The 19,858-nt window shown below is 47.8% G+C and overlaps 1 protein-coding gene across 1 annotated transcript in view; it reads left to right on the top strand.

Moving 5' to 3' along the window:
• The window catches only part of LOC147701495 (transient receptor potential cation channel subfamily M member 4-like), a 1,534,183-nt gene that overhangs the window by 558,478 nt on the left and 955,847 nt on the right, over positions 1–19,858 (top strand). The window contains exons 5-6 of the mRNA XM_086929348.1: positions 11,883–12,055; positions 12,849–13,026. Of these exons, the coding sequence (XP_086785474.1) occupies positions 11,883–12,055; positions 12,849–13,026 (351 nt within the window). The remainder of the gene's footprint in view (positions 1–11,882; positions 12,056–12,848; positions 13,027–19,858) is intronic.

Raw genomic sequence — 19,858 nt, 5'->3', positions numbered from 1 at the left:
GGTTGCAGCCCAGAGGCTTCTTGCTGCACTATCGGCACAACAATGTCCTCCTCTAAAATAGGCACTTCATCCACACAAAGAGTAGCTTCATCCGCACTAAGAGTAGCTTCATCCGCACTGAGAGTAGCTTCATCATCCGATGATTTCATTGAGAGAAAACTCACTGCCTGAAACTTCCCCTCCCTTGTCTGCCTCAGATGCAGAGCCAGTCTCTGAACAATGGACAGAGGAAGACTCAAAAAGTATACCAACAACTGCTGAGCAGTAATCCTGTGGCTAGCCATTATCCTTACTAAGAAAGGAGACTGCACAAACAAGTCAACAACAACCAACACTGTGCAAAATAAGTAAGTTAAAAAAATATGTGCCTTTATCACAAAGATCTATATACTCAAAACTATACGATTCACTTGCAAGAAACAGCTACACTCACCAGCACCTACTCTGCAGACAGACAGCAAAAACCAACGAAATCCCACTAGAAAGCAACAAAAAAAAACGATTACTCACAAGACAACAAAATACACATCAAGCACAAATGCAAAAAGTTTTTGACACTCAAAAAAACTGAATCCAAACATACTGCTAATATTACACCATTTGCAAAAAACACATTCATGTCAAGAAATGAAAAACATTTACATTGTACAAAAACATTTCTCTTACCAAATACATGCAATTACACAAACAGCAGAACCACCAGTAACAAAACCACAACCTGGAAAAAGTCTAAGGAGCAAAAGCCTTGAACTAGAACAAAAAGGGAGAAATAAAGCATTACAATAGCAATTTACAAGAAATAAAACAATTAACATTATAACATGCTATGTCACTACCCAAATGGTCAATCTGCCAGATGGGCCTTCAAATAGGGCTAAGAAAAATGGGGGGTGATCTTGCCCAAGGGATCAGGTGAGGTTGTCTACCAGGCCGATCTGTCCCCCAGGTGGGGCAGAAAACAGCAGACAGAAATGTGCCCCCTTACATAATAAATAAATCCCTGGTGTCCAGTGGGGTTTTCTGCCCCCCCTTGGGGCAGAATACACATAAAACAAAAATATGCCCCCCCGGAAGCGACACTTGCCCAAGGGGTCGCTTCCATTCAAATTTTAAATAACTCCCTGGTGTCTAGTGGGGTTTTCTGGCGCCCCTGGGGCAGAAAGGGGAGCAGAAAGGCCAAATAAACAGACCGATCTGCTCCTGGGGGTTGGGGGGGTGCAGAATACACATAAAAAAAATATATGTCCCCTGGAAATGACCCTTGCCCAAGGGGTTGCACAAACACTCACCCTTCCTCCCAGCGTTTCCTGATGACGTCGGCGCACACTGTGCGCGCTGATGTAACAGGATCGCCGGGGGGATCGGGGGTGGCAGCTGAAGCTCTTCCGCTGACATCCCCCTTTGTGGCACGATGTTGGACTGCCTATGGGGGGAGCGCCAGGGCTTCCCCCCGTGGGTGGGTGCCATGACGGAGTGGTTCCGTCATGAGCACACCCCCACCATGGCTCATGATGGAACCGCTCCGTCATGAGCACTGAAAGGGTTAATAATAGTTATTCGTTTGTAATTTATTTTTTCATTTCTTTATTATAATGTTTCTTGGTATTTGTTATATATATTTAACATTATATTATGTTTCTATCTTTTTAATTTTTTTAATTTTTATACATGTTTTATTTGTTTGTTTTTTTCGGCATCCAGCACTGCTGCCTAAAGGTGTGACCATCGAGCCATCACCTTGCTACTCCTTGAAGGGCTACTTCCCCACCGTGGGACGCCCACCATCACAAGAGCACGCAAATGGAACCCCCCTCGCGGCTTTATATCAATCAGGGAACGGACCGCGGTTCTCCAACCATATTAAGCTGTCTCGGAGTCTGCTACGAACAAGTATGGCTGTACTTGTATCATTTATCACTCAGGAAACCCCTGTACCTCGCTACCGTCCAAATCACCCTGAACCCCTACCAAGCTTTGTGGCCCCCCATACCAGCAGCCGCATTGAAATCCAACGTGGTTGGAACCACACCAGGCAACTAATCACAATAGTCCTGATGATGATCCCGGTTTATTAGGAGCCAGAGGATCGAAACGTCGACCTTTTTAAATACAGTACTACATATATGACCATTGTGTTAAATCCCGTGTAGTAACTGTAATTGTGAGCTTGCTATGTTATGTAACGGTTTACAAGTCACAAAATTGGCTCCACTTCTTTTTGCCTGTTATTTCTTTCCTTTACCTTATTTTTTGCTGCTTTGAATGATAGGTACAGGACTGTGCCCTATCACCTGTTTGTATGTCAACTGTTATTATTTCATCTATTGTAAAATAAACACCCGTGGCCCGGCTGGGTACACAGAGTGAATTGAGTTTATAGTGCTGACTCTGGTCTATAAATCTATTGTACACTATTTTTCTTCCTTACTACTAGGACCTTTGTTCTTTATAGTACCTCTCCCACCAGGAGGCAGATAGGGGCACTAGCCCTTGACCCCACAACGCACCAGAGATTTTCTTTTAATATATACATGGGGTGGGGCTGCCTAGAATGGGCATGCCAATGCCCCTACCTCCCAAAAATGCTACAGTATTTCTGCCCCCCCCCTGGGAGGAAGATGGGGCAATAGCCCCTTATCTGCCCACCGGGGGGGTGGGGGGCCTTGGCAGGAAGCCCACAAGGCAACAGGGATTTTTTTCCCCAAAGTTGGGGGTGGGGGCTTCCCAGAATAGGCATGCCAATGCCACCACCCCCCCCCCCCCGAAAAATGCCACAGTCTTTCTGCCCCCTCCGGGAGGCATATGGGGCAGTACTCCCTGATCTTCCCCCGGGGAAGCAGAAAGTTCACTAGGCACCAGGCATTGTTTTTTATACGTAGGGGCTGCCCTGACTGGGCATGCCTATGACCCGACCCCTAAAAAATAGCGGCTGCCCTGACTGGGCATGCCTATGCCCCGACCCCTAAAAAATTGCCACAGTCTTTCTGCACCCTGGGGGAGGCAGATGGCGCAATAGCCCCTTATCTTCCTTTGGGCAGGGCAGAAAGCCCACTAGGCACCAGGGGTATTTTTGTCAAAATTCAGGGTGGGGGCTGCCCAGAATGGGAATGCCAATGCTTCCACACCCCCAAAAAAGATGCCAGTCTTTCTGTCCCCTCCAGGAGTCAGATGGAGGCAATAGACCCTGATCTGCCACCTGGGGGGGGCAAAGAGCCCACTAGGCACCAGCGAATATGCTGCCTTTTTTGTTCAGAGGGGTGGAACTGCCAAGATTGGGCATCCCAGTGTCCCCACAGCCCCAGTGAGGTATCATTTTACTCAGGAGACTGAGGGGAATGCTGAGTGGTAGGACATTTGTGCAGGCACAGTGATTCTAGCCAGAAATGTGAGGAAAAATTGATTTTTTTTTAGCAAGGGATTCTAGGTAACAGAACCTGGTGAGAGCCCCACAAGTCGACCCATCCTGGATTTCCCTGGGTGTCTAGTTTTCAAAAATGTATTGGTTTCCTAGGTTTCCCTACGTGCTGGCAGAGCTAGGGTTCAAAATCTACAGCTAGACATTTTGCAAAAAAAGGGTCTGTTTTCACTGTAAAAATGTGGTATGTCCACGTTGCGTTTAGGGCCGTTTCCTGACATGGACACTAGGCCTGCCCACACAAGTGTGATACCATTTTCATTGGAAGACTTTGGGAAAAGTGGAGTGGGTGGAATTTTGTGGATCGACCCAGATTCAAGAATTTTCCATCACAGAAATGTGAGGAAAATATGTGTTTAAAAAAAATAAAGTTTGAGGTTTGTAAGGGTTTCGGGGTAACAGAACCTGCTGAGAGTCACACATGTCACCCCATCCTAGATTCCCCTGGGTGTCTAGTTTTCGAAAGTGTATAGGTTTGCTAGGTTTCCCTAGGTGCCGCCAGAGCTAGGGTTGAAAATCCTTAGCTAGGCACTTTGAAAAAACGGGTCCGTTTCGCTGTAAAAATGTGGTGTGTCCACGTTGCGTTTAGGGCCGTTTCCTGACATGGACACTAGGCCTGCCCACACAAGTTTGATACCATTTTCATTGGAAGACTTTGGGCAAATTGGAGTGGGTGGAATTTTGTGGATCGACCCAGATTCAAGAATTTTCCATCACAGAAATGTGAGGAAAATATGTGTTTAAAAAAAAAAAAAGTTTGAGGTTTGTAAGGGTTTCGGGGTAACAGAACCTGCTGAGAGTCACACATGTCACCCCATCCTAGATTCCCCTGGGTGTCTAGTTTTCGAAAATGTATAGGTTTGCTAGGTTTCCCTAGGTGCCGCCAGAGCTAGGATTGAAAATCCTTAGCTAGGCACTTTGAAAAAACGGGTCAGTTTCGCTGTAAAAATGTGGAGTGTCCACGTTGCGTTTTGGGCCATTTCCTGACGTGGACACTAGGCCTGCCCAGACAAGTGAGATACCATTTTCATTGGAAGACTTTGGGAAAAGTGGAGTTGGCGGAATTTTGTGGTTACACGCAGATTCAACAACTTTCCATCACAGAAATATGAGGAAAATGTGTGTTTAAAAAAAATAAAGTTTGAGGTTTGTAAAGGTTTCTGGGTAGCAGACCCTGGTGAGAGCCACACATGTCACCCCATCTGTGTGTCTAGTTTTCGAAAATGTATAGGTTTTCTAGGTTTCCCTAGGTGCCGCCAGAGCTAGGGTTCAAAATCCTCAGCTAGGCACTTTGAAAAAACGGGTCCGTTTTCACTGTAAAAATGTGGTGTCCACGTTCTGTTTTGGGCCGTTTCCTGTCACGGGCACTAAGCCTACCCACACAAGTGAGGGACCATTTTTTTGGAAGACTTTGGGGAATTTAGGGTTGGTGGAATTTTATGGATCCACGCATATTCCAGAACTTTTCATCACAGAAATGTAAGGAAAGTGTGTTTTATGTTTTACAAAGTTTGAGGTTTGCAAGGGATTTTGGGTATCAGAACTTGGTGAGAGCCACTAAAGTCACCCCATCCTTTATTCCTCTGGGTGTCTAGTTTTCAAAAATGTATAGGTTTGCTAGGATTTACTTGGTGCCAGTTGAGCTAGCTTTCAAAATCCACAGCTAGACACCTTACAAAAAAGTGTCCACGTTGTGTTTTGGGCCGTTTTCTGTCACAGGCTCTAGGCCTACCCAACCAAGTGAGGTACCAATTTTAAGGGGAACACAGAGATGTAGAGCAACTGTTATTGGCTATTGACCTTTGATGCAATTATGCCTTCCAATTGTAAGACAATGTGTAAAAAAGTAGTTACTTTAAAATGTGTCCTATTATTCACATGCTAATATGGGTACCCACAATTTTGGAGTTGTGCAAACAGCTACTGTTTCTAAACTCTGTGGGGCATATTAGGAAGAACCTCGTTAAAATTATCGCTAAAACGGCGATAATGGTATTGCTAATATGCGTTGTAGAATTTCAATAGAAGCCCAGGTTAGATGTCCTGCACATCTAACCTGGGCATCTATTGGAATTCTATAGCGCATATTAGCAAGGCCATTATCGCTGTTTTATCGGCAGTTACCTGCCGCTAAAACAGCGATAATTTTAACGTAGTTCTTGCTAATATGCCCCCATATTCTTTTACCATTTGGGAAATACATAGGTGTCTTTCATACTGATTTTTCACTGTTTTTATTTTCCCTATTGAATTGCTATATATCCGGTACAAAATAAAAAACCATTACAAGACACTGCTCAGTTTTTGGCTCTGGGTTCCTCTGGTTCTTGGTGAACCTACAAGTCCTATATATCCCCACAAGCAGAAGGGCCCAGTGGATGTAACGGTATATTGTTTTCAAATATCTGTCATACTGGGGATTTAAATTACTACCAGAGAATTCAGGTCTAGGTTTAAGTTTACATTAACATCCCACATACAACTCTTGCTTTAATGAAGATATACTACTTCAGTTTTGGCCTGTCAGAAATGAGGTTGTTAATTTTGAAGTGGTACTCTGGTATACCTAGCAGCTCATTAAACCTAATCCTGGATTTCCCTGGGTGTCTAGTTTAAACCTAATCTGGTTAGGTCAAACAATCGTTGAGAATCCCTGCTGAACGCATGGCAGCTAATTACCAAGCAGCAAGCAATTCCTAAAGAAGTGTGCTCTCTGATAAAGCAATGCCAACATTTTAAAAGAAAAGAAAATCAAATGTCCATACCAACAGATCAGTATAAATAGCAAAGAGACAAAGCATATCAAAACATGTTACAGGGAGCAGGAGATATAGATTTTAACATTTTTAAATGACTCAAAAAAAATAAGCACTATGAAAAAACAACAGTTCACAGTGGATCAGGACCCAAGCACAATTTCAGCCCAACAGTGATGGAGTGGCGGTCGGATACACCCAGTGGTTTGTTCTGTTCAAAGGTCCTTACTTAGGGTCTGATTTAGATCTTGGTAGATGGGCTACTCCATCACAACGGTGACAGATTTCCCATACGCCAAAATATAAATCCTATAGGATATAATGGAATTTATATTTCGGCGGACATGATATCCATCACCGTTGTGATGGAGTAACCCTTCTGCCAAGATCTAAATCAGGCTCTAAGTCTCCAACTGCTGAAAAAACTGTTTCTGGTCACTCAGATCTCTTTTAAGGCAGAACTCCTGCAGGGTTACTTTTTAGTAAGCTGGTCCCTTTTGGAGTTAGAGTCAGAAGCATGTCTGCTTTTAGTGCCCTTAAAGCAGGTAAACAGGAGGCCGACCACTTGACCTTTAGAAAACCAATCCCTTGGTGCCAGCAGGATTCAGGGTTCTTGAGCCATTGTGAGTCTTCTTCTTTCAGTAGGAACCAGGAGTCAGAAGTCAGGAGTCCATTTCTAACATAGCCACCTTCTTCTTCAGATGGTGTCTTAGGTAGCAAAAGCGTTTGGACAAGTTGATGGTGTAGATTCCAGATTTATCATGTGCACTAGCCGTGATTGAAAAAATTCCAGTCACCAAGCCTAACAACTTTCTTGCCGCCCCACCAGAACCTTTTACAGCATTTCCTCTTTGCCCTACTCCAAATTTACCTAAGAGCCCCTGTTTAAAGACAGCTGGTCCCAGCTGCCACAGGAAGACCTGTCTTTAGCTTTTTTGGCATCTGCTGTACCTTACAGGGTCAAAGGAGGGTCAAAACTGGTTGTCCCTTCTACTGTTGCTCGAACCTATCTGTCTGGTAGGGTCTTGCAGCTGAATCGAAGCATCTACAAGTCCAAAGAGGTAGTGCTAAATTTGCCCTTTGTTCTGCCAACTATTCCTATCCACACTGTGATAGCTAATCATTGCTAACTGTTAACACCAATTTTCAATTTCCTGGGCCCCAAAGGCAAGCCATTGTACTCTAAGCCAGAGTTGTTAAGTCTCTCAGCTAGAGTTGTTAAGACTCCTAGTCAAGGATGTGCATTCCCTCTCTGGAGGTGTGATGAGTGGTAGAACTTGTTTTAAGACAGTTAGTTTTCTGCTACAGGCATCAAAAATCTGACTTCACCATTGATTTTTAAAACTAATCCAAAAATAACTGTGAAGCATTTGAACTAGTCCTTTCTTAAACAGAGGTGGAAAAATATATATGCTTATCCCACCTAGGCCTATTAGGGAAGGTTAATGTCAGGTCTTCAAAGTGAAGTAATATTGGGGATTTATTTCACAGTGAGAGCACACAGAACCCATAATGTAGTGTACTCTATTTTTATAGTATTTCACCCTGTCATGTCTGCTTATAATGCACACTTTAGGGGTGTCTTATTAACCCCTTGCGTGCGGGGCGTATTCCCCGCCTGTGCTGACTCCGCCTTGCGCGGGCGGAGTCATGACGGAACGGTTCCGTCATCAGCACAGCTCAACCGACGCTGATGACGGAACCGTTCCGTCATCAGCATGGAAGTGGTTAATATAAAAAAAATAGGTTTTTCCTACATGGCAAATGCATTTATCCCTGCCGTGCATTACTGCAGTGCATTCAAACTGCAGCCCAGCCAGAGCACATTGGATGCTACTGGCAGAAATATCTTTTTGTTACATATGTGGGTGGTGTAAATATACATTGAAGCCCACATATGACATTTAACTTTCCATGACATAGGTTCACTTTAGTTGCCATTCACAGTGAACTTGAACGGAAAGTAAATTGGCTAAAAAGGGTGTTCCAATATGTAGCACTTGATGTTGAAAATGGGCACTTTACTATTGTTTAGCAGTGGTAAAAGGACAGAGTTTTAAAGCCAGCAAAAATGGTGTCCAGAAAAAAGCTGAAAAATTGGGGTTACCATGCAGAAACATAGTGGTTAGAAACATTTCAGGGAGAAGGGAGATGTTGATGTGAGATGAATTCTCCTATAGTCTCTTGCTTTGGTAGTATTACCAAATGATGCAGTAGTGAATTTTTAAAACCTCATTGTCTATAGAACAAATGTAAATGTTACATGTAAAGATGATGTGCTTTCTGATTGTCTTAGAAATCCTGTCCCATATAATTTTCTTTGACATTGATAGTAATTGGTTGTTTTAAAAAAGGTGTTGCTCAAAGCATGTTAGGCATGATCTGAATTGCGAATGCAATTCCTGAATGTTTTCAGTAGTTATGAGCTGTTGCCTGTCAGTGGAGTGGTGTGGCTCACTGGTTAGAGGCGGCAGACCCGGAAGCAGAGGACGGCCCGGGACCAGGGTTCAATTCCCAACGCGGCAGGGTCGTGGACCAGGGTCAGCGGACTCGATAATTCTCGCCTCGGTGCCTACTCTAACCAGGGATCACACTCGGCAGCTCTGGGCATTAGCTTGCCTCATCTCCACAACGGCCCCCCACATACGCCGGGGATGCCTGGTTTCACCTTGGAGATACCCAGTAGGGACCATCTCACAGGGAAAGCCAGGACGGGTTCCCCAGCGGTCTACAGCGCGGAGATACCCCATGTGGGGTGATTCAGGCGCTTTACAAGACATCATTACATTACATTACTGTTCAGGATTACTATCATCAAACTACAAATGCCACATACCAATGGTGAATGATCTGTGACTCTAGCAAACTACTAGTAATACAGTCAAACTCAGAGTGATCACTTTATCCACTATTTATTCCTACATTAAGCCCATCCATTGGGTTGGTAATATTCTTAGCAGAATCTCTTTTCTCCATCAGTCCAATATTGTGCCTGTTAGAACCCTATCACTTCTACAGTGTCCCCATCCGTCTATTCATGCCATATTGGACTTTGTCACACCAGGCCTTCAGAATAACATCATGCCATATTAATATGTTAAGGCCTACCATTCCATTAAATTTATCACGCTTCAGTCAAACAAGCAACATCAATAACAGGCCATCAGCGCACCTACCATGCTGCCATCAGTGTTCCATAAGACTATGGCTAACAGGCCATATGTGTACCAAATTACGATGCAACCCTCAGGGATCTGATAATGCACCACTGTGCCTATGAGACTACTCGTGCGCTAACAGATCAGCAAAGCACCAATGGAAGCTTCATGTGCAGTTAGTCCACCAGTGTCCCCATAGTACTAGCTTTATTATATTAGGCTTTCAGTGTCACATTAATCAGTAGTGTAACATCAAGCCACAGTGATATGTTAGGTCTGTTCTTTTTAAAGTTTGAGTGCTTCCATCAAAACAGAAGTGTCACCATCAAGTCATTCTCTGTGTTTTATCAGAGTGGGATCATTTTATCGGTCTATCCTTGCTACCACTCCCAAGGCTCTGTCACTAGTGTTCCCATCAGACCATCATTGCTTAATCAGATCAACAGTGAGTCCAGCAGACCTTTAGGCAGTGAACCTGCCACCAGCAGCCTGCAGGTGGTGGGCTCACTGCCATTGTGCAGCCATTCTCGGCCCACCAGATTAAGATGGTTTACTTGTGGTTTATAAAGTGCTTCCAGTCACTTGGCGGTGGCCTTGGAGTATGTTTGAGTATGATACACATAGATGGAAGTTGCATGCCAGGTTATAGAAAGCCAGTCAATCACTTGACAGGGATGGGGGCTATAAAATAGGTCCCCAACATCATGACAAAGTTGTGATGCACACACCAAGAGATCTGAAAGCATGGGTAAGGTGAATGCAGTCTTAGGTGTCAGTCCGGTATCAGCATTATACTGTAAATGTCACATCAGGCTGTCAGTATGACCCCAAACCACATTGATAGCTCAAGGTTGTTGGTGCAACCTTTAGAACCATAGTGCAGCAGTGTAACCATCAGTGCTCCTACCAGGCAACCGTGTTCCCATTAGTCCCCAAGGGTTGACCATGCAATCAGTATGCCATCAGATCAGCAGTGACCTATCAGAGCCTAGTAGGTTCCACCAGACCCACGGTGCTTCATCAGACCATGTGTGCCACCAGTAATTTACCATTGTCCCCGTAAGACAATCACATCAAAACATCAATACCCTAGCATATTGTCAAGACATATCCCAATAGAACCCCCAACAGAATATTAGTTTCCATTGGACGAACCCCCACATCTCATCATACCCTCAGTGTGCCCTGCCACGAAGCACTGCACCCACCAGAACCCACACTTATAAGTCTAAAATAATAGTGCTCCATCTAACTGTAAAATTCCTGTAAAGCAGCTGGAGTCCTACCTGCCCATTAATTTCCCATAAGACTATAAGTTGCCCATTAGTGACGATATTACTGTTAGACCATCAGTGTCTCTATTAGACATTGGTGTTGCACGAAACCATCTATGCCCAACCACCCATACCTGAGTGTCTTATTAGACCTCCCTACGTTCTAAAGAGAGAGTCATTGTTCCATCACACCATCACTGTCACGAGTGTCCGGTCAGGCTATCAATGTCCCATCTGACTGTGAGGTTCTCTTTAGAGCAGCAGTTTCTGATCAGCATCCGGTCCACCTGTCCCTCTTCCATCAAATCATCTGTGTCATATTTGTATCCCTTTAGACTATCAGTATCCCTTCAGTATAACACCAATTTCCCTTCACACTGTTTGCCCATTTCAGAGCCACAGTCAACGATAAGAAATCCATTTGATTATTGCTGTGACGTGATTGTTCCCTCTCATTGTCTTTATTCTCTTTTTCCCTACTGCTCAGCCAGGTTGATTGTTGGAACGTGTGGTGAGGTCACGGAATGTCCCATCCTCATCACCAAAATGTCATAGGTAAATGAAGTCCAAATGTAGCCAGGTAGTAGGTTCCAAGAATGTAGTTTAATAATGTAAATGTAAATGTATAGGCATTTATATAGCGCACTACTTACCCGTAGGGTCCCAAGGCGCTTCGACCGCTGCGAAATCCTTCCTGGCTTCCCTGAGAGATGGTCCCTTAATGGGTATCTCCAGGGTGAGACCAGGCATCCCCGGCGGTCTGGTGGGGCCGTTAGTGAAGATGAGGCAAGCTAATGCCCAGAGTTGCCAAGTGTGATCGCTGATCAGAGTGGGCACCGAGGCGAGAGAATTATCGAGTCCGCTGACCCTGGTCCAGAAACCTGCCGCGCCGGGAATCGAACCCTGGTCCCGGGCCGTCCTCTGCTCTCGGGTCTGCCGCCTCTAACCAGTGAGCCACACTACTTCACTAATAATCCAGTTTCAAGTAAAGTAGAAGGTAGATGAGATGGTAGGTAAGATGGCAAATGGCCCCATCAGGACCAGCCTCCCTGCTGCTCAGCCTGCATTCATCAACTGACACTCCACACATCAGCAGGCACCCAAGCATTCCGTGACATTACCACACGTTCCAACACTCATGCTGGCTGAGCAGTAGGGAGAAAGGGAATAAAGACAAAGAGAGGGAACAATCAAGTCACAACACTTATCCTGTCTTAGATGGTACTCGCTGGTTCTTGCGTGATTCACTAACCTTTTTCCTCACTCACTTTTTGATTAGGGGCCTGGATTATGACTGGTGGCATGCAGGCTGGAATTGGAAAGTATGTGGGGGAAGCAGTCCGAGACCATGCCACCGCCAACACCTGCAGGACCGATAATAATAAAGTTATTGCCATGGGCATCGCTCCCTGGGGAATTATACATAATCGTGAGAATCTGGTCAATCCCAAGGTAAGGCGGCTGCACAAATCCGCATCCACAATAGATGGCCGTAATCACCATGATAGAAATACCTTAGGATGACCATGACACGGCTGGGGGATGCTCACCCTGCTGGAGTCAAATGGCAGTTGCAGTGGACAAGTTCTCTTCTAGGACTATAGAAGATATACGGGGCAGTGCTGTTGTTATGTTATGTTAAAGTTTGTCTTAATATAGCGCTCAGCTACTCCAAAGGAAGCTTGTGCTGGGAGGAAGGTGACACTAATGGGTCTTGTAGAACTAAGAAGGCACTGCTAAGATGAAGTCCTCAAAGCTAAGGTCGTATGCTACTGATGAAGACGGCTCGTGAAATGTTCACACGGCTCGTGTCTAGTAGCACAGACCGGGCACTGAAGATTGAGCTTCTAGATGCCTGCAGCATTGAGATGTCCGTGCTAGTGGAAGCTCATATGCCTGGGGTCCCAGAGCACTGTCACTCCAATGGAAGAGGCACTGTGGCAAACGGTTATACCACTAACAGATAAACTGGCATTTGTGCACGACCCTGCTGGGGCACTGTGGTAATGACAGTGTACATGTGAAGGGGGCGTTGATGCTGATAGGATTTGTAACACTGGGAAGGTGAACACTTAAAGGGTACTTTAGAACAGAATCTGCTCTGCTAGGACGAAGATGCTATGATGAAGCTCACACTATTCAGCTTTTGGTGACATTACTTTTTTGAAGTGCACTTTTTTAAAATTTATATTTTTTTGCATATCACCGCTGACTGTTAGCATTTCTATGTACTGTATAATTCCAGGGCTCCTTTCCTGCTAAATACTACATGGGGAATGTAGATGGCCCGACATATTGTCTGGACAACAACTATTCTGCATTCCTACTGGTGGATGATGCGATGCACCAGAAGATGGGAGGGGAGACCGACTTCAGAGCACGGCTGGAGGAGCACATCTCCCGTCAGAAAACAGGAATTGGCGGTGAGTTGCACAAGAACCTAACAAAGCTGTGAACTATTTAGTGCCACATCACTACAATTCTGAGTTGGGTATAGTATAGTATCTATGTAAGGGCAATAGGGTGAGGAAATGGGGGTGTGGTTGACTGGTGGGTCGCAGTTCTACCATTTCTTTCTAGGTGTGCATATATGATGAGATGCACACTGGTTATAACAAACAATCACTGCTCCTGGACTTTATGCAAACTGGATGACCTTAAACGAAAGCCATTAAGAATCAGCCAATTTTTCCAACACATGCTTTTGTAGTTGGAGGGCAGGGTCTTCATACAAGAGTCTCAAGCCATTTAGGTAGGAGGTAAGTTCCTTATTTCATGATGAGCCCTTAGGCTTAAGTAATAGCAGGTAGGTATTGTCATGGCTCTATCCTCTTTCCAACTGTCTCTATCTCATAGATTCCACTCACACAAAACACACCAACATTCTGTTACTTCAGTCACTCTTTGCATTACTTTCTCATAATCCAGACACCAGCTCAATAATATATGGAATGCAGATACACAGAATATTACAATGCTCTGGAGAGCTCTTAGTGTTCCAGGGAGAACTGTAGTATACTGTGTGTTCTAATTCCCTATACATCTAAAATGGTGTCTGGAATGCTGAGAGATGAATGCTGTAAATGATTGAAGTAACAGAATGTTGGTGAGTAGTGTGTTGTAATTCAAGATCGCGCTAGCGCTATAAATAGCGGCGCTGTTAATTACAGAGACTCGGAACCAAGTTTAACGTTCACTTGTGGCTCCCGATTGCATCGTCGGCCACGCCCCTTTATTATATATCCAGCGCGTGACGACACGCGCACACGCTGGCGTGTCCTTGCAAGCGCGGGTAAGCTGGAACGCTACGCGGCGCTGCAGGACACTACATTCCTTCTAACCTTTATTTGAACAAAACATAAACAGCATCATAGAAACAATGAGGATCTGTCACCAGTCTCTTGGCTTCTAGTCTCTGGGCGGTCACACCATGAAATCAGATAGCTAGGAGGATGGTGCTGGATTCGGGATTCTGGATATCTGGAATGCTCCCCCCTTGACGAAGGCACTGACGGTGTTGCTCTCGGCGAGGTCTCACCTGCCGGATACCACACGGGAGAGCTTGGCAGACTCTCCCCTGGGGCATCCGGCATCGGCCTGGTGTCCAGGTCTACTCGGTTCTCTCCTCCTGTGGGGTAACACTCCGGTAGTTCACAGTCGTCTTTATCCATGGCTTGGCTAGGCCTGGGTGTCGAGCGATCCGGCTCCTGACAATCCCTTGCTCCTGGGTGTGCTTTTTTGAAAAAGGATATGTTTCGAGTTGCAATTTAGGATCCTCTCTGGGCGGTCACCATGGTGCCAGCCCGGACGAGAACAGTCCAGGGCTGGTGCTCGAACGGGAGCCGGAATTTGCTCCCCGGATGTCGGTCTTTGATGAACACGTTGTCTCCTTCTCTGATGTCCGACTCTTTAGCCCGTCTCGTGGCACTGGCTTGGTTGTTGGATCGGGTGCGGTTAGCCAAAGTCCTTGCCACATCCATACTAGCTGGGACCCAGTTAGGGTGGTTTGGGATGGTGTCTTTCACTACTCGGCCCATGGTTGCCGGACCGGGGGCTGCCTCGGTTGTGAGATGAGGTGTCAGCCGGTACTCTCGTAAGAAGCTGTAGATGGCTCTTTCCACGGGTGACCAGTCGGCGTGGGCAATGCGTATTATTTTGTTGAGCGTACGCATAAATCTCTCCACTTCCCCATTGGCCTGGGGCCATCGGGGGGTTACCTTCCGGTGGGTGATTCCCCAGCTCCTTAGGTAGTCCGCAAACTCCTGTCCCTGGAAGGGTGGACCGTTGTCGGTTTTGACCACCTCGAATATTCCGTGTGTGGCAATGGTTTTTTCGAACTTGGCGATGACATCCGTGGCTGCCTGGCTCCCTACAATCTCCACATCCGGATACTTTGTGAAATCGTCGATTATCACTAGTGCATAGCGTCCATCGGGAAGATGTCCAAAGTCTGCGCTTACACATTCCCACGGCCATTTAGGGTTGTACTCTGTGATGACAGGGTGAGGGCGATCTGGCGGCCCTGCTGCTTGACATCAGGCACAAGTCCGGACAGTCTGTTCGACCATCGCATCCATTCCTGGAAACCCTACTTTGGCCCTCAGTCGACTTTTGGTTTTTACCATGCCTTGGTACCCCTGTGTGCTAGGTCAACGGCTTGCTGGGCCAGGCTGAAGGGCATCACCAGTCGCGGTCCTCGCAGGATACAGCCCTGGCTGTTGACCGACAGTTCGTCTCTGACCCGCATCATGGACTCGAGTGTTCCTTTCGCTTGCGGCGTCTGCCTGTTTATGGTGACTTGGATGGAATGCCAGTCGTTCATTTGGACAGCCACGACGACCAGTTGTAGACACTCATCTCCCCTGGTGGCTTCGATGATAGATTCCAGACTCATCGGCAAGGGCCGAGCTCTCTCCAGTACCAGCCGGACATACTCTTCAGTGTCTTCTGCCTCCTCCCTTTCCGCTTGTGTGACCGCTCGGGGATGTCTCGAGAGGTAGTCTGCGTGATTGGACAAGCCTGGTTTGTACTCTACCCGGTAGTCATAGCCTTGGAGTTGGAGTACCCACTTCTCAATTTGTGGTGGAGGGTTAGACACCGAACCTTGGAATAGGGGTATGAGTGGTTTGTGGTCTGTCGACATTGTGAAGGGATGGCCATACACATAGACATGGAAGTGCCGACAGGCCCAGTGAATGGCGATCGCTTCCCGCTCTATCTGCGAATATCTCTGTTCTGTGTCTGTTAAGGAACGGCTTGCATATGCAATCAGGGCCCATTCTCCATTGCGTTGCAGTTGAGTGAGTACTGCTCCTAGTCCATAGGGGCTAGCGTCCACTGCGACATTGGTGGATCTGGTTGGGAGAAAAATAGGATAGGGTTGTATCCGCTGACAGGGCCCGTTTTGTGGCTATGAATGCTTGTTCCTGTTCTGGGCCCCACTGCCACGTGGTGGTGGACTTTGTCAGTTCTCTCAAGGGTTTGGTGAGGTTGGAAAGATCAGGGACGAAGCGTCCGCAAAAATTCACCATGCCCAGGAAGCTCCTGGTTTTCAGAGATGTTGGTGGGGGCCGAGGCTTCTTGAATATCTCTCACCTTCTCGGGGTCCGGGGAAATTACTTGGTCTGAGAAGGTATAGCCAAAGAAACTGATCTTGTTGCTCAGGAATTGACATTTTTCCCGGTGTAGGGTCAGGCCGGAATCTTTAATCCTTTGTAGGACTCCCCTCAGCCTCTGATGGTGATCTTCAATGGGTGATGCGTAGATGAGCAGATCCTCGCTCACGTTTAAGACTCCTGGGAGCCCACTGAGGACTTCACGGCTAGTGTTTTGGAACACCTCAGCGGCACTCGAGATCCCGAAATTGAGGCGTCGGTACCTTCGAAGGCCTACGTGCGTGGAGAAGGTGGTCAAATATCGAGAGTCCGGGTGAAGTGGTAGTTGGTGATACCCCGACCGGAGGTCCATCTTTGAGAACCATTTCGCGCCGTTCAACTCTCCCAGTATGTCGTCGATAGTTGAGGTGAGGTGACGTTCCCTTTTTACAGCTGCATTTGGGAGGCGCATGTCCACATAAATTCGAACTTGTCGTGGCTGTTTCGGTTTTCGAGCCACCACGATCGGGGACACCCACGGGGTGGGCCCACTGACTTTCTCGATGATGCCCTGTTTCTCCAACGCCTCCAGTTCCTCTTCGACCTTTTTCCTCAAGTGGAACGCAATGCGTCTGTATCTCAGTGCCACCGGTTGGACCGATGGGTCGATATGGAGGGAGATTTCTTTCCCTTTTAGGCATCCGATGCCTTTGAAGACGTCTCCGAACTCTTCTAGGATGGTCTCCAGTTCATCTTCCAGCACTGCCATGGCGAATGATATGAGTCTCAGCTCTTCTGCTGATTTTCCGCTGAGTAGCATGCTGCTCCCTTTCTTGGTAACATATACAGTGGTGGGGACTTTGAGGCAGTGATGTTGTAGTTCTGTTTTGAAGCACCCGATGAGTGGAATTGGCGTCTTCTGGCCATATGCGAACACCCTGATACTTGCTTCGCGGAGGGGGGGCTTGTTACTGAGCTGGTTGTATATATTGGCCCCTATCAGTTCAATGGATGCCTCTGTGTCGATGGTGGCTCTCACCTCTTGTTGATGGATCATGATTCGGCATTTAGGCAAACGTCGCTTCTTCCGCCGTGGCTGATCAATCGCAAACACATAGTGAACCGGATAGTCACTTGTGTCCTCGTCCATTTCTTCGCTGTCTCGTTCCTCCACGACTGCTTGTGCAGCTTCTTTCTTTGATCTCATCGACCGGCATACCGCCGCATAGCGGTTCATCCACCCACATGCGCTGCATCTTTTTCCTTTCGCCGGGCAATCCTGCATGCGGTGAGGTGGTCCCCCACAGTATCCGCACTCTTTGCGCTTTTCCTGCTGTTTCTTGCCAGCATAATGGCGTGCTTTTGGTCTCACGACATTTGCTGTCTCCGCCATGTTGACTTGCTCCGTTTTGATGAGCCGATGGAGGGCTGCTTCCATATGGGAGGCTCTAGCCTGCGACAGTTCTTTGGAACGCCCCAGCTTGAGGATATCTGCTAACGGTTTGCCGTCTTCCTGGAGAATGGTGACTCTGAGCTTGGAAGAGTAGCAGCCTTGAATTATCTGTCCACGGATCTCTTCTTGTTCATCTCGGAATCCGCACGTGCTGGCTAGCTCTTTCAACCTCCCATGGAAGGCGTCCAACGACTCCTCGGCTTCCTGCTTAGCTTGGCGGAATATGAACCTCTCATAGTCTTTACTTGCCATAGGTTCGAAGTGCGCGTTTAGAGCGTTGAGTAGGGTGTGGTATGTCTTTGGTGTGGCTTCCACTATCGTTTTGTATATCCGGTGGATATCTTTCCCTCCCAGGTGAAGGAGCAATGCTCTGCGCTTCTTCCGGGCCGTGCCCGCCCCTTCAAAATAGATCTGGAGGCGATCAACCCAGTCTCTCCATCGCGGAGCCAGGGACGATGGGGCTCCGTCCACAGTAAACGGTTCTATGGCAGGAATCAGCGCCATTTTGGCATTTGCGCAGTGTGTTCAGTGGCACGTGTGCTGCTCCCCTTCTTCTCAGGCGCGCCAGCGGGCATCTGGCCGGGGTCGGTGGTGAATGTGGTGGGTGGAACACGAGTGGCTGGTCCTCCCTCTCTTGTCTCAGATACAGGGCGCCTGGAGTACAGCCCTGGCTTCAATGGTGGGCTCACGTGGCGTTTCTGCTTGGGCCAGCTGCAGGGCGTGTGGAGGGCTTACTCCTGGTGTTGGTCGTAGTCCTCCCCGATAGCAGACACCAGTGGGGCTTTACAGTCACTCTGGCAGTAGAATGTTCCACCATGAGCCAGCCTCAGGCTCACACATGGCCCTCATGGCCTCTCTCTGGGCCCACACACCACAGTACCTCGAAAATGGCCCCAATGAGGGACAAAGGGGGGGCACTCAGCACTGCCTGGGGTCGATGAACCCCACGTCACCAATGTTGTAATTCAAGATCGCGCTAGCGCTATCAATAGCAGCGCTGTTATTTACAGAGACTCGGAGCCGTGTTTATCGTTCATTCGTGGCTCCCGACTGAATCGTCGCCACGCCCCTTTATTATATATCCAGCGCGTGACGACACACGCACACGCTGGCGTGTCCTAGGAAGCGTGGGTAAGCTGGAACGCTACCCGGCGCTGCAGGACACTACATAGTGTAGAGTGGAAGCTAGGAGATGGGGACAGTTCAATAGTAGCAGCAAATCGTCACTAACCCACCAGTGGTGCCATCAGGTCATGGGCTTAACATCAGTTTATCAGTGTATCATCAAAGCATTAGCACTCCATCACTGCTGGGGGCGTGGCTACACTGGCAATGGAGGAAGACATGCTCATGTGGAGCTCCGTCGGTGGCTCCTCGTGTTGGCCTAAAATATCTGGGCACATTGATCTGCTGAGGCTGAGTTTTGCCCCAACAGCTGCTGCACCTACCCTGCGGCCCGCTGTGAGTTTCTGGGTGATCGGGCTGAGTTCTCCACATAGGGACCTGCAGACATTCCTGGGGCCCGGCGAGGCAATGCTGGGCCGGCACAGCCGCTCACACGGGCTCAGGGACTGGCCCCGCCCTCCAGGCCTCGAACTGTTGCCCACTCCATGCTGACTGCCTGCGGCTCGCTCGCTGCGGCCGCTCTCTGCCCAGCAATGGCCACACTGACTAGGAAACCCGATGCCTGTTGACCTGGAGTGGATTCTCTGATACTGCCGTTAGTCTGCCTCACTGCAGACGGAACTGTGGCGAAGGTGGAGGACCTGCATTGCGGCCTGTCCATGAACCCCTCATCGGAGCCCGGTTGGAGCTGAGCTGATGTCAGCGGCTGACACCGGAGCCTGCATGGACCCCTGCGGTGAGTGCCTACGCCGGAAGCCCACGTCTGGGCTGTGGTCCCCATATTCCTGCAATCCCGGCGGGCCTCTGACATGTGGGGCGGCCTGTGCAGCCTGGTAAATTGACCCTGCCTGCTCTGGCTGAAGTACGCGGTGCAGCAGCTATGCGCGATCGCAATTGAACTGAGCTGAAGACACAATTGACTGTGGCGCTCCTGCCAGTGCCCACAAGATCTGCAGGGAGGTCAGACTTGCGGTGTTGCCCTGTAGCCAGAGGTTTAGGGTCCCAGCAGTTGGGCACATTCTGGAAGGCTCACTCATGACTCGGCCCCTGATGTGCTGTCTCAGAAGTGGTCCTCGTGTGTCA

This window comes from Lissotriton vulgaris, chromosome 7 (genome assembly GCF_964263255.1).
Source record: "Lissotriton vulgaris chromosome 7, aLisVul1.2, whole genome shotgun sequence".
Taxonomy (NCBI): Eukaryota; Metazoa; Chordata; class Amphibia; order Caudata; family Salamandridae; genus Lissotriton; species Lissotriton vulgaris.
Note: the sequence above shows the minus strand (reverse complement) of the source record. Positions and strands in the feature narration are given on the sequence as shown.